Source organism: Centrocercus urophasianus, unplaced genomic scaffold, assembly GCF_019232065.1.
Source record: "Centrocercus urophasianus isolate 14NV4802_14NV808 unplaced genomic scaffold, USGS_Curo_1.0 seq_15, whole genome shotgun sequence".
Lineage (NCBI taxonomy): Eukaryota > Metazoa > Chordata > Aves > Galliformes > Phasianidae > Centrocercus > Centrocercus urophasianus.
The window spans coordinates 40,761,151-40,776,472 of record NW_024884697.1 but is presented as its reverse complement, the minus strand read 5'-3'; the positions used below and the strand labels follow the sequence as shown (position 1 = coordinate 40,776,472).

General features: G+C 34.2%; 1 protein-coding gene and 1 long non-coding RNA gene across 8 annotated transcripts in view; one reads left to right on the top strand and one right to left on the bottom strand.

Moving 5' to 3' along the window:
- LOC122159109 overlaps positions 1–11,510 on the bottom strand; it is a 39,762-nt gene extending 28,252 nt beyond the window's left edge. For 2 of the 3 annotated variants that reach the window (XR_006168385.1, XR_006168384.1), the window contains exons 1-3: positions 10,125–11,510; positions 7,637–7,723; positions 312–496 (exon numbers count right to left, since the gene is read on the bottom strand). This is a non-coding gene — a long non-coding RNA (uncharacterized LOC122159109). The remainder of the gene's footprint in view (positions 1–311; positions 497–7,636; positions 7,724–10,124) is intronic. The other variant, XR_006168386.1, reaches the window with a different exon arrangement.
- The window catches only part of CEP290 (centrosomal protein 290), a 51,976-nt gene that overhangs the window by 32,604 nt on the left and 4,050 nt on the right, over positions 1–15,322 (top strand). For 4 of the 5 annotated variants that reach the window (XM_042816309.1, XM_042816305.1, XM_042816306.1 and 1 more), the window contains 13 exons: positions 364–563; positions 1,399–1,612; positions 1,818–1,955; positions 2,057–2,278; positions 2,838–2,954; positions 4,300–4,445; positions 5,369–5,524; positions 6,412–6,535; positions 8,801–8,935; positions 9,197–9,283; positions 10,882–11,046; positions 11,359–11,481; positions 11,845–12,017. In XM_042816309.1, coding sequence (XP_042672243.1) covers positions 364–563; positions 1,399–1,612; positions 1,818–1,955; positions 2,057–2,278; positions 2,838–2,954; positions 4,300–4,445; positions 5,369–5,524; positions 6,412–6,535; positions 8,801–8,935; positions 9,197–9,283; positions 10,882–11,046; positions 11,359–11,481; positions 11,845–12,017 — 2,000 coding nt within the window. Of the gene's footprint in view, positions 1–363; positions 564–1,398; positions 1,613–1,817; positions 1,956–2,056; positions 2,279–2,837; positions 2,955–4,299; positions 4,446–5,368; positions 5,525–6,411; positions 6,536–7,045; positions 8,780–8,800; positions 8,936–9,196; positions 9,284–10,881; positions 11,047–11,358; positions 11,482–11,844; positions 12,018–15,322 lie in introns of those variants that run through there. The other variant, XM_042816310.1, reaches the window with a different exon arrangement.

Sequence of the window (15,322 nt, the reverse complement as noted above, 5' to 3'; positions counted from 1 at the left end):
ACAAGTGTAAAACACAAAGTTTCTGCTTTAGACTGTAACATCATTGTTCTTATTCTAATCTATTGACTTAAAAGGGAAGAAGGGAGGCTTATTTTTTCTTTATTCTTTTCAGTCAGTTGCATTAATTCCATTTCAATGTAGATTTTCCTTTGATAATTGATGATAAGGTGACAGCCATATGTAATTGGTTATTCTGTAGATTTTTCTACATGCAAAGTTCTTTTCAAAGTAGCATAGGAATTGTATCTCAGTAGATAAACATGCTAGATACTAATGTTTGGTTAGAACTGAATTTAAAATGCATCACTAACCTTTGATTTAAAGCGTAAGATGTTTATCACACACATTTATTCTGTTTTACAGGAGTTAATGGAAGATCCTTCTTTATCACTTAACAGCAACAAACATTTCCTCCGTTTAGCTGAAATGGAGCAAACTGTAGTAGAACAGGACAATTCTCTTGCTTCACTTGTTGGTAAATTAAAGAAAACATCATCTGATTTGGAGAAACAAAAACAGATTACTATAATGAAAATCAAAGAGTTTGAGACTATCAGAACCCAGTAAGTTTTTAGACTGTCAACATTAAGTCACTGTTGGTCACTATGCATTGCTGTTACTGAAGTGGAATTGAGCGTATTTTAGCTGATATTTGGGTTTAGCTGAAAAAAAAAATGTAAGAGTTATGGTTGGTAAATGTAAACTATTTTTGCTTTAAAAATCTTCATTAAGGCTGATATTGAAAAATGTGGCTTGAGAAAATGTATTTCAGTTATAAACTTTGTGCCATCCAATCAAAAACAAAGTATTTAATTACTCTTGATATGAGAGTTGTCTTTAAGCTATTGTGATACTTACCTTGCACTCTCTACCACTCATTTGAACTTGCTGCCTGACAAGTTTAAATACATGAAAATTTAAGACTTGTTAAAAAGAAAAAAGGTTGGTGGTTTTCTTAGCAGTCAAGAACAGGAATTAAACTAGAACACTGTTCCAGATTGATCTGTCAATTGTTCTTGAATAATTAAGTGGAGACACTCTTATCTAAGATGGCCTTTTTCCTTTTTTTTTTTTTTTTTTTTTTTTTTTTTAACCATTTCTTTACTCATGAGATGGTAAGACACTGGAACAGGTTGCCCAGAGGGTGGATGCCCATCTCTAGATGCATGAAAAGCCAGATTGGCTGGGGCCTTGGGCAACCTGACCCAGTGGGAGGTGTCCCTACCCATGACAAGTGGGTTGGAAATAGATGAGCTTGGATCTGCCATTCAACCCAGCCCATTCTGTGTTTGTACAATAATTTGTTTTGACAACACAAAATACAACATTGTTGTTTTATTTGGAGTTTGCTAGCTAATAATTAAGCAATGTGCCTTATTAATGCTTATTTTACATTAGGCTTCAAGAAAAGCACACAGTTGATGTGGAACTACTGAAAGATGAAGCAAATGGATTAAAGAAAGTGTTGTCTCACATGGAGAAGGAATTAGCCAATGTAAAAGCTGAGCTAGAGGCTCAAAAAGAAGCAAATAAGAGAGCACCTACAGCAATAATGAAGAGCCTAGTGGAACAGCTGAAGAACCAGTTAACCCTAAAAGAGAAGCAGCAGAAAGTCAGTCAACAAAAATAACATATCTAGGTCTTAAATAAAAATTAATGCTTAAAGTGGCTTAATGTTTAAGAATTTTATGTATGCTACAGCAAGAGATGAAAAATCATTGCATAATTTAACATAAAATACAGTTGCATTTTGTTATTTGCTGATGTTAATATGAGCAGCTTCTTCTGGTATTAGAACTTGCATTTTTTATTTTCAGGCTTTGAGTAAAGCACTTTTGGTACTTCGAGCAGAAATGACTGCTAATGCTGAACAGCAGATAATTTCTGCAGCATCACAAAAAGAGGCATATATGAACGTTCAGGAGATTGTCGACAGAGAAACAAAGAGGCTCATGGTGAGTACAAGGTAATATCTTTGTATTGTATTATTATGTATCTGGTATATCTTGATGGTTTTTTTTATGTTTTGTTTTGTTTTGTTTTGTTTTTCCTCTAGACTCAGATAGAGGAACTAAATAATCAGATTTCAAAACTTAAAGATAACCTTAAACTAAGTAAAAACAGGGAGAGTGCTTTGTTAGATGAAAGGGATGAACTGAACCAAGAACTTCAGAGGAAACAAAAGGCACTTACTAAAATGATGAGAGAAAAAAATGAAATTGAAATGGAAAATGAAGAACTGAAGAAACGGACCAGGAGGCTAACCAGTGGTATTCAGGTAGAAGACATTTTTAAAACTGTATTTCATCTTGGCCACACTTTTATACTAGATGGGCTGGCTTGATGGAGGATTAACTACCTTTGACAGGCATTGAGACCAACACTCAGTTTAAAACTATATGATTGCTATCAGCTGGGTTACACATAAGCTATTAGTTTCTCCTGCTGGAAGTATGTCTCAAATACATTGAACAGGCTAAAAATTACTTTTTCTTTGTAACAAATTTAAGACTCTGAAGAGATGAATTGCCACTTTTAAAGCTGCTACGGATGGCTAGCTTGAATTTGATCTTCCTGTCTGCCCTCGCTTCTCTGTTCGGAAGTATAACTGTCTCAACTTTGTTTTTGAAATCAACTACTTACTACTGAATTAAGTTTAGAATGCATTTGTTGAATGAATTGTTGAATTAATTGTTGAAGTAAAGATAATTTTTAAAGTATCATTTAGGTTGTAAGCTACTTCTACCAATTGGAATTCAAAACTTTATTTTTGGTGGAGAGAAAAATACTTAGGTAGTGGTCACTAAACTTTAAGTTGAGAGTTTGTAATCTTCCAGAACAGAGCTGGTGAGCAAAATCTGGTTGATGAACTTCAGAAGAAAGTTAAAAAATTGGAAAATGAACTTGAGAAGAAGTGTGAAGAAATAGAAAAAAAAAGTATAAAAGAAGACAAGGTATGTGATAAATACAAATACTGTGGCTTTGAAAGATATCATCCTAAAGGTAGGCAGTTCGGCTTTTTCCTCTGCCTCCTAAAACAACCGTGAAACAGCCAAACTTGATCAAATCAAAAGCAGTTTCATGTCAGTCACTTTTGTATTCCCCGTGGAATAAAAACAGTAACAAAAGTAACAACAGTTACTGTTTGTTGCTTAGTACAAAGTGCTTGTATTTTAATGCTTTCCTGCCCTTTTTTTTGTGGAATTAAAAGTCCCCAGGTTGTAGAAAACTAAGATTTTATAGGTAGCAGTGAAATTGATTAAGTAAGTGAAGTTAAATGCTCATTTACAAAATCAGTGCAGTGATAAAAATGTGAAGTACTTGAAGAGCAAAAAGTGGGAAGTGATTATGTATCTAAGTGGTTATTCCTCACAAAAGCAGTTTCCACTTCCAGGAAGTTATGATGTTCTGGAGATGTGTTCATTTTACCATTGTTTGTTTTTCTGCTTGTTATTTTTCCATTTCAGTAACTAAATACTGGCTTGTCACAGTAATCATTCATACTCTTTATGATATTAAGTATGATTTCAAGACTAAAGTTATGCTTCCAGTTAGTTTGAGATTTTTTATATACTTACTGCTTAGTGTTTAAAGACATTTTTCACAAACTTTTTTTTTTCCTTTTTCCCAAGAATTTACTTTCTGTCTGTCTTTTAGTAACTGTAACTTTAGCGTGAAGACAGGACAGAAAGTACAGGGATGAAATGAAGGAAAAGAAACATCCAGCGAGACAATAAAACAGTTGTTTACAGGATGATTTTTCAGTAGTCGTTTGTGATCACATTCATACAGGTCTTAATTGATGTGTGTTTTAGAAGCACTTAATTTTAACTGTAAGAAAGTATAGTAAGAAAGTACAGAAATGGACAGCTTTGCAGCAGGACGTAAAACCTCCTGGTGAGCTGCAAGGAAACAGATAACTATCCTGAAAATTGGCATAGAAAAGCCCTTCTTTTTCTTTAATTTTACAAACTTATTTACAAGCCTGTAATTTAAATTAAAAGGATATATATCACAAGCATGTCTAATTTTTTTTTTTAATCTGTCACTTTATTTTTCTTCTAAGTGAACATTAAAATGTGAAGATGAATTTGATAATATGACATTAAATTGCATCAGTTTTATGCCAGTTACTGCAGCAAGTTTAGAGTATCCAGCTTGGACTGATTTTTACTAATTATGGCTTGACGTTTCAAATTTTAAAATGTAAAATATGCTGTGCATGGTTTTCCAATGTGTTTGTTTCCTTTAAGAAAACAGTTTGAAAAGAAATACATAATTTGTGTATGCGCTTCACAGACCTCGAAAGAGGAAATAATTAGATGGGAAGAAAGTAAAAAATGGCAAATCAGAATGGAAGGGATGCGGAACAAACTTAAAGACAAGGAAAAGGAAACCGATACGTTAGCTAAACAGTTAACCACACTGAAGGAACTTTATTCCAAGTGAGTTGTTTTTCATACATTCTTCTACAAAGTGATGGCATGAGAGAAATCCAAATATTTTTGCCACATAATCATACCAGTTCATTACAAGATGGATGCCTACATTTGATATTGCTATTGAGATTAAAATAATTGTTTAATTTTCAGGCAGCAGGCCACTCCTTTAGTATCCTTTCACTTGCGGAAAAAAACCACAAAGTTTCTTTTCTTCTACACCTATAGAATTAACTGTCTATGAATAAAACTCATTTATGTGCCTTATTATGCTTCTTGTATGTGATGTTCTGTTCTTTCCCTGAAACAAGTAAAAGTTTCAGCGAAACGGACTGAATCTTACCTCAGTGTTATTGAATCAGACTATTAGAGTGGGTGGTGTGCCACTGTTGTGTTATGCTACTGCAGTACTGACAGTTCTAGCATGATGAGACAAACTTTTTTTTAAACAAAAGGTAACAAAAAAACCAACGACATTTGTATGGCTTCCATGAAAGTTAAGTTTACTTCAGTACAGTAATGGCAGGATTGCAGTGATGATGGTTGGTGATGATCTCCAAATGATGATGGTAGTTGTAACTGTTAGATTGTTGATTGGAATTGCTTCAAAATGGCATTTGTCTGAGGTTAGAGCAAATCTCTCAGGAATTTAAGACAAAACACAGGCAAGAACAACAAATGGCTTGTGACTAGAGTGCTGCTAACTTCACAGTTGCTATTTTTTCCAGTATTTGTGATTTATTTATTTATTTATTTATTTGTGTAAAGCTGTCACTATTTGTATGGTAACTTTAACTAAAGAAAAGAGTGGTGCAGTACAGTGACAAAATAAATTACAAGATTTCAGGTAGGAAATAAATTTTCTCCCAAAGAAAGCAAGTCAGCAAATGCAAATAAAGTTTTAGCTTCTATTTTATTGCATCTTCCAGGACTGAAAAAGAGAAAAGTACTCTTCAGAAGAAACTGAAAAATACTGGTGTTACTGTTGACCGTGTTGTTGGAGTAAGAGTTTCAGAGTCTGAAAAAGAACTGGATGAACTAAGGAAACGGAATTTAAGTTTAGAAAATGAAGTTGCTCACATGAGGTGAGAGGCATTTCAAGAAAATCTGTAAAAAATATGAAATCATAGTATCATAGAATTGCTCAGGTTGGAAAAGACCTCATAGATCATGGAGTCTAAACACAGTGTAACCATACTACCCTACCTCTAACAACCCTCTGCTAAATCATGTCCCTGAGCACCACATCCAAATGGATTTTAAACAGATGCAGGGATGGTGACTCAACCATGTCCCTGGGGAGCCTATTGCAGTGCTTAACAACACTTTCGTAAAGAAGTTTTTCTCATCAAAATGAGAAAAGATCTGTGTAAAGATCCATTAGTTTTGTGATACAGTAGTGATACAATTAGCAAAAAAAAAAAAAAAGGAAAAGAAAAGAAAAAAAACCAAACCAAAACAACACAAAAAAACCGACCAGGTTGCAAGAGCTCTATGAGTCTGTGAGCAGCAAACTTAAAGTTTCCAGGAAGCAATTGTGCATGTACAGAGATTATACAACTTTGTTTCGTTATTTTAAAAGTGAAACAGTTTAAAAATATATGACTCCTTTTAAGTGAAGTTGTAATAATTTCAAGTTGATGAAAGATTCTGGAACTTAGATGTTGTAGTTATGGAGTCTGTTCCTAATCATTATATCCATTATTGCAGTGCATAGTGTACCTCAGTAATAGAAGGTGTACACATCTTAAAAGAGCAGATTCCTTTTCCCAAAATAGGTACTTTTGATTCATGGAGATTGGCTGAAGTAGTGTGTATGGATAACATTGATTTAGTATGACTAGTTCATTAAAATTAGAAGTTTCAGTCCAGTAATCCAGAAGCCAGAAGCTCACATTTGTTTTACATAAAGGTATGCTGTTCTGTATTAATAGCCATTTTTTATTTTGGCTTGATTCATTTTTGGATGTAGAACACAGCAAGCAATTCCACGGGATTCTGTTGTAGAAGAATTACATTTAAAAAATCAATACCTTCAGGAAAAGCTTCATGAATTGCAGAGACAGTGTTCAAGAGAGACATATTCTAGGCCCTCGGTAAGTTAATAATATGACTCTATCATCACTGCACCTACTTAACAAAAATATTTATTATCTGTTACTATTCTATATCATTTGGGAAATTTTATTTCAAATAATCATTGTTCAAAAACAGAATATGAAATTTCTTGTAGAGAAAAAAAGAACTAGTTTCTGAGTTCTGCTAAAATGGTAGAAGCTGAAATACTCCATTTCCTATAGTGGAGAAATAAGGGATATATATTGTCAAAAATGTGAGTCTGCAACTGAGTGACTACTTTATTCACCATGTTGATTGAAAAATGCGGCACGCAGAGTTTGAGGAGATTTTTAGCTGCTTTTGTTACATTAGATGTGGTCTGTTCTGCTTTGATTTGTACAAAGTTAACTGTATTGTGAATATTGAGTTACTACATTTTCTTAATTCTTCAGGACATAGATTCAACAGTACAGTCTGTTTCTTTATTTCTTCTTTTGTTTTACTGTCTTCTGCTTTTCTTGCATGCTTCATGTCTCAACTTGAATTAGAGTGCATATTATCAAACTGAACTGAATGAGTCTCTTCCTGTCAGTGTCAATAAAAAGAAGCGTTTGAATTACCTTCCAAAGAAATCTGTTTCAAATAGGGATGAAATCAAACATCAGACTAATCTTAGCACTTCTGATAACAATGAAATAGATGAGGAAGCAAGCATACAAAGTTCCTTTGTGCATAATGAAAGCCATGAGGCTACCAGGGATGCAGGCACAGAAGTCAGTCCTGAGCAGCAGCGTCCTGAAGATAATGAAAAGTGCGAAGATGCAGATATTTCTCGGGAAGGATTGAAAAGCAACAGTACAGCTGAAGATGGTGAAGAGAATTGCAGTAATAAAGAAGAAGATGTAGCCCAGCCTGAGAATAGAAAAACTAATGAGGAATTTGAAGAGGAGGACAGAAAGCAAGAAATATGCAAGCAATCAAATGCTGATGAAGAAGAAAGTGTACAAGAGCTTTATCCTGACAGAAGGAGCTGCAATCACTTTTATTCAGGAGAACCTTCTAATCAAGTTAATGATGATGAAGGACAAAGAATCAAAGAAATTAATCAACACACCGCGGAGAATAAATGTGAAACTTACCTAAGTGATACAGAGGGAGTTGAAACAACCCCAAAACCCTGTGAAATGCCTGAGGTTGGATACTGTAGCAATCCTCTTGCATTTTTTCTGTAGAAGTGACATAGAATAGTTTTGAATGGTCTGCACTGATATTAAAGTCATTATCAAATAATTCATAAAAGCAAATCTTACACTTTCACAATTCATTTCTATGTCAGTTCATAGCTAAGTTGTCAATTCTATAGTTTTGATGCAAAAAGCTTACAAATAATCATAATGATGCATGCAGCCCAATGATCATTCTTTAGAGACTTATAGTGTGATATTACATACCTTTAGAAAAAATGTCCTGTACTGAAACAGTACTTTTTTCATATTATCTTAACAGTGCATTAATGGTTCACATGGTTAATTCCATAATTACATAAATAAAACCTACAGATTATTGTATCGTCAAAAACATTTCATCTTCACTAATATTAGCTAATAATTTTTCATATACCTACACTTGCAATTGGCATGCAAAATACTTTTTATGTTATAGCCTCTGTGGGTAAAGTCTTAAAATATAGGAACTTATTTGTTCAGTGATCTATTTGACCTCATTTAAATTCTTATGCTATATGAAGTATTTAATAAACATATCAGAATATGTTCTTAAAATTAGATTTTGTTCCCAGGTAGTGTCTCAGCAGTTTACTATACTCAGCACCTTTTGTGTCTTAGAAAAGACAAAAGTTCATTTGTAACCAATAGTTTGATAGTTAATTGTTGTTTGGCAGGGTTTTTTTATGAGTTTATGCTCATTTGTAAGCTTTTTGTAAAGGCTAATCAAGTTTAGAAAATACAAGAAAAATAGTTAGAATCTCAGAATCATATAATCATCAAGGTTGGAAAGGACCTGTAAGATCGCCTACTCCAACTGTCAGTGCATTGTCACCATGCCCCACTAAACCATGTCCCTAAGACAAAATCGGTTAGATCTTGGTCGTTGGTGATACAACTCTGATCAGTTATATGCCACAAAATGTCTGTGATGAAAAAATTCCAAAAAAGATGGTAAACATTTTGTTTTGATTTTTTTTTTTTCTGTGCAAAATACTAATCATCTGTTATCAGCTACAACTGGTGCAGCAAATAGTGTCCTATGATTTAATAATAATTATTTTTTCCTGTTTTCTGAAGACCTCAGGAGTAGGATCAGATGATCAATATCGAAGAGAGCAAGAGGTTCTAAAGGAAAATTTAAGATTATCGTCTGAAAACGTTGAGCTAAGATTCCAGCTAGAGCAAGCCAACAGAGATTTGCCAAGACTAAAGGTAACATCTCTTTACCATTTGTCCCCTTTAACCTGGCACAGGTTAGTGGATTTTGTACAAAGAAACTGATGTTTGTATATTTTCTGTGTTCCTCATGTTCTTATGTAAGATAAAAGAAAGCTTGGTAGAAAATATTAAAAATTTCACTGTAATGGGAAATTGTTTTTTTTGTTTTTTTTTAATAAAACCAACTGTAACTTTGTTTCTTAATCTCAAACTTAAATCTAAATAAATAAGTTCCTTATTACTTTGTTCTATTAGGACCAAGTAAGTGACTTAAAAGAAATGTGTGAACTTCTCAAAAAGGAGAAAGTCGATGTTGAAAGAAAACTAAGCAGTGTTAGAGGGGTGAGTACTGCAACATTTTTCATCACAGTTACATTATATGAAAAAATATTTTATTTAAGGTAAATTATTTTGAATGAATTGAAAGCAAACAGTGAATGTTCTTGTTTATTTTACCATTGAAGTATTACAACAAATTAATAAAATTCAGTCATTAGGACCATTAGAATGAATAGAGCTACTATATTAAATATTTGCAGTATTGAAGCTTTGTTTTGTCATTTGCATTAAACCTGTTTTCAGAATCATGTTTGTACCAAAAAGAGGAGTTACTGCCTTTGTAATAAAAACTACATTTATAAAAGCTTTTTTTATTTGATGCAGATGTTAATGTAACTTGTTAGTGAAGGTGTTTTATTATGCAAGACTGCACACATTTTATGTTAGCCATTGTCAGCTGCTTTTGGAAAATTTGAAAAGTTACAGGAAAAAAGACTTCAGTAATGCTGAGTGCCTTTCCTTTTGCTGACTTCTCAAATTTATTTGTGTGAAGCAGAATTAAGCAAGTGCCTTGAATTATACAAGGAGAATGAATTCTGCTTTGGGGTACCTGGAAAGAATTGTATCTTAGGCGCTTGTAGCTTTTGGATAAGGCAGTTCAGTCTGTAAAACTGCTTCATTCAAAGATTTTGAGGAGGCAGCAAATTCTGAAACTTCCTTTTCAGACACAAAGATCTGTTAGGGGTTTTTCTGGTTCTGCTGTGTACAGCCACAAAGCTTTTAATCTCTTCAGAGCTTTTTGAGAAGAAAGAAGTAATTTTCACTTCCAAAACTTGCCTCACTGTGTATGTTTATATAGGGCTCCTAAAATCTTCTCCTTTTTCTGCTCTACTGTGGTTCTTACCTCTATGGAGAAGAGGTACTTCTGGCCCCAAAATTGGAAACAGCAGCATTTTTAAATTGTTATTGCTGAGGAAATCCATTGCTGCAAAGAATATAAATAAATTAAGGAATTTGAACACTCTTTAAGTACTTTTCTACCTCATAAATAGAATGGTTGAAGAAAAATAGAGAAAATAGTTGTGGATCGCCTTTTTTTTTTTTTTTAAACTTACATATGCTTTAAGCTGTATTTCTTTTGCCACTTTAATTTGTAGAAGTATGGTTGCTTTAAAAAAAATAATAAAAATAAAGCCCTTTTTTAGTCCTTTAAGCTCACAGGAGGTCACTACTTATTTCCCCTTTAGATAGTGTTAGTATTCAAGCAGTTGCACAGTCAGTTGGATCAGGAAACCGCTCTACAAGAAAAACAATTAAAAAAATAAAAAATCAAAACCAACTAAACAAAAAAAACCTAACAGCAAAATAAAACCTACTACTTTGATTTATCCTTATAATGTTTCATTTTATTTTATAAAATACATAAAATTTTGAGATTTAACTGCAGCTTTTTTAGGTAACAAGTTGAGGGAGCTGATAATTTGACTGTGGAGGTGAATGATCTTTTGGAAAGTTAAGTATGCAAGAATCTTGAGGATACAAATGACGCTAAACTTTAACAACTTTATAATGAATATGATAAAATGGAAAATATGCCATAAAAATAAGAATTGAAGTATTTTAGAAGGTTGTGTTGTGTCTTTTCTTTTTCTTCTGCACAGGCTGGCAGAAGTGGAAAGACAGTCCCGGAATTGGAAAAAACTATTGGTTTGATGAAAAAGGTGGTAGAGAGAGTCCAAAGAGAAAATGAAGATCTGAAAAAAGCTCCAGCTGTGGTTTCTAATGAGAAATTACTTGGTCTTGAACAGGAAAATGAGAGGCTAAAGGTACTGATTTATCTTAAATAGTATATTCAAATAGGAGTTCATATACAAATTAGTAGGAAAATTGAACAGCAAGCCTGTTGTTGATGTTGACTAGTACAAAAGTGGCCAGAACTAAAATTTCATTTTAGCATAAGTACTGCATGATTTATGTAAAGATAATTTGTATGTTAAGATAAATTTAAATATGTGATGAAATGTTCAGTCTGCAGTCTGTACTGTAACTGTCAGTTATATTCAGTGACTGTAACTGTGCTTCAAAAAAGGAAATTTGAAGTAATGTAAATATGTTTTAACAAACTATTTACTATTCAGTCTGAAATGAAAAAAATGAAACTTGATCTTGGGGGCCAGCTGAGTATGCATTACGAATCTAAAACCAAAGGAATGGAAAAAGTCATTACTGAAAATGAGAGGCTACGTAAAGAGCTGAAAAAGGTATGATCATTGCAGTGATTATTTGTTTATATTATGATTATATATGATGATATTTATTTATATATTATCTGATTTATGATAATTTATTTCCATTAGCTACTTGTTGTGCTGTGTATCTTTTTTCTTTTTAAAATGGTCAATGTGGTGGATATTTTTCTAAGAATTGCTATTGCCATTACAGAACTTTAAATTTCATGTGGAGGGGATACATCTAAGAAACAGGCTGAGACAGAATTTGGAAGCTAGCGGTCTGATACATGTATCTATGATACACTGTCAGCTCTGTCTCACCACATTTTTAGGTAATGCAGTGTTACATATAAGGTTAAGTATCATGCAACTTTTTTTTTTATTGAAAAACAGGAAGCTGACAGTGGAGAGAAGCTACGAATAGCAAAGAACAATTTGGAGATATTAAATGAGAAATTAACTGTACAGCTGAAGGAAGCCATGAAGAGGCTAAATTTGGCTGAAAACACAGGCTCTCAGCTTGATGAAACTGACAGGAAAATCTGGAAATCGGTTGCTGTAGCAAGGTATGGATTAAAATTATTCTTCAGTTCTCAAATATTATCAAAAAATACAGATTTATATTTTCATAACTTTTCTTTCCTCAGACAGTGCTTATTGTCTGACTCTATTAGTCTGTAGAATCAGTACAAAAATTCACCAGAGATCTACTATCCTTAAGCGCTGGCCTTGTTAGCTGGTTTTGTAGAGAAGATGTGTTCTCCCTTCTTCAGATCACCTTTAGACTCCAGGATAGCTTTGACAGAGGAACGATTTTGTGTTCCTTGCTTCTTAAACATACTGAATGTGTATTCAGCATTTTTGCTGAACATAAAAAACACAGACTTTAGTATCTTAGCAAAAGGATATCAATATGAGTGGTGGTGGGGAGGGGAGGGGGGGGGGAGGGGAGGGAAGATAGAGGCCCGGAACCTTCATTTTCCTAGTTGCATTTGTATATCTACATATAACCATGTGGCTGTGCAGAGGTTGTTTGTAAGCCCACTGGGATTTCTGTGTTCTTTGGGACAAGTACACGCAGGTGTTCTGAAGGCCCTGAAATGTAGTCAGCCTGGTAGTCCTGTTATTTGTAGTAGAAGGGAAAACTGGATCATGTTTTCCAATGTAAAAAGAAGTGTGGAATCACCCTTTCCTAGCTTTGTAGATAAAATTCAAACTTTGAAAATCATCATAAAAAATTACTGTTGGTAATAATAGTGAATATCTACAACTCTTTACTAATCGCTCTTATCTACCCATTGTTCTGAAACTGAGGTACTACTTACATCACAGTGTGGCACACACTAAACAAAGCAGTTTTATGACACCAATTTCTGCTCTACAAGTTAGACATGCATTATTATTTTATTGCTCCTTCTGGAGATAGTTCCGATGCTTTTTCTATGATAAGCTACTTATACAGACTGGAGATCTTAACTCAGCAAACAGAGCAACTTTTAATGGCATTCATTTCTTTGATAGAAGCATGTTGCTTTGAACTGTTTTGTGGTTTGCTTACAGCAGTTATTTTAGTGAGCAATCACCCCCAAAAGCATTGCCAGTCCAAAAACATTACTGTTAACACCTGCTTTCACGAATGAGCTGCATGCAAAGATAATATTCACGTGTCTCACTTGCATGTTTAATGATGAACAGATTGATACAGAATACTGATATGAGATACATGTGAAAATGGAGAATGAATAATTTTATCCCTCTTTGAGGGAAAAGTTTTTAATTGGGTATCACCTCCTGTACTTGGCAAATCAAAGAATAAGAAATTGAAATAGTGCGTATGCAAGTGGGAGAAAGAAACAGCATCTATCCTGCAGAGGCAGGGCACAGAGCAGGTTTTTGTGGAAAAATACTTAGCCCTGGGCTTCTACATGATGTCATAGTAAGTTCAGGCTGCAAAAATACCTTCAGTGTTTACAAACAGAGATAGATAAACTTTTTGCAGATAGTTTCTAGCTCTGGCAGCAACCTTGTAAGGGCAGAAAATTAACCATACAAGAGAGACAGCTGTCTGATTTCAGACAAGGTCAGCTTGTTGTTGAACTTCAGTCTCTCTAGCCTTGTATTCCTGTGGGATCCCTTGGCAGAATTGTAGAGCTTCTCTGACACACAGCTGAACCATTTCACTTCACTGAGACTTTAGAAAGCTGTTCCTTTATTTTCTCCTTCTGCCTAACTACATAGTGAGGTAAAATGTCTACATGCAAGGTCAGATGACTGTTATATTTAGTGCGAGGAAGAGGGGAACACTGGCTGCCAGCCACAGGAGGAAGAAGAATGTGTGTTGAAGGTGTAGACCCTTAAGGCCTTACGTTACCAGCTTAATGTTTGAATAAAGTTTCTCTTTTAATTATTCACCTTTTTGAAAAACATTTGTACTAACTTCTTTTTAGTTGATGTACGTAGTTGTGTACAGTAATGTCTGTATGTATACACACATGTATGCATGAGAGCTGCTCCAAAAGTAATGCCTCCTATTTCATTATGTTGACTCAAGACACCGGTGGCAAAGAGTGGTGTTATGGAAGTAGAAACTGAACCTTCTGGCCCACAGTCTTGCATTTTGTTGCCATGAAACGGCAGCAGAGGAACAGCATCTGGTATAGGGAGTGCATATGAAGCAAAGGCATGTAACTGAATTCCTCTGCGTGGAAAAAGTTGCACCCATTCCCATTCATCGACGCTTGGTGAACATGCTCACTGCATAGTGAGGCAGTGGGTGGTGCATTTTAGCAGTAGTGAAGTGGGTCACCTCCGCTGGTACAGATTTGTACAAGCATACCATGCAGGCTTTTGTTCATCACTGGCAGAAAAAATGCACAGCTAATACTGGTGACTATGTTGAAATATAGTTTTGTAGAGCAGAGTCATATAGCATTACTGTTGGAAAGCGCTCTACTTTCCACAGAAATAAACTGGAAGCATTACTTTCAGAGAAACCTATGTATATAAATATAGCATCATGATTAATTATACTTGATCATTTCAAATGGTGTGAATAAAAACTTTTTATTTGGTTTAACATGGTTTAAGACTAACAACATTTTGAAATAAATAAATAGTACCAACCTAGAAAAGCTCACTGGAGCACTTTATCATGCAGTCCACCTCACCAACATATTTTCCAGAGGTAAATGGTAATAAAAAGTCCTTGGGCATCACCTACATGATCGTTGGGATTTTACTGTTTGGCATGTAGGAAGAGATTAGAATCCACATCTGAAAAGCCTCTTCAGCAGGAAGACTGGAATAGATATCTCTAGCGATGTCTTGCAATCAACATTTCCGTATTTCTATAAAAATATTTTTGTAGCAGGCTCAAAGCAAAATGGATTCCTGCTCAGACTCCAAGACAGAACATCATTTCTCGTAGAACACTTTGTAAACACTTTTTCTGTTCAGTCTGCATCTCCTGCACCTGTATTAAGCTTTTTTTTTTTCTTTGTACTACATTGATTTATTTTCCATTAATTGTTAAATCACAATGAAGACAGACCTGAGAAATGCATCATCCAACTTAACACAGCAAGAGACATGCATGGTTTAGCAAGAAATAGCCCGGTGTATACATGCAGAACCATACAGGATTCCTGTAACTCCTTGTCAGAGTATAAACGTGTAAGGTCAGCAATGGTAGAACATTTGGAAGAACCTTTATTCTAAAATCTAAAAAAATACTAAAATGTTTCATTATGCTTAATTCAGCTCACTCACTTATTAAATAAGATCAGTGATTATTTGAAGGCCTCTGCTCCTAACATATTTTAGGGTGTCTTTTACAACACCTTACCTGCTTTGAGAATATCCTGATTTTTAT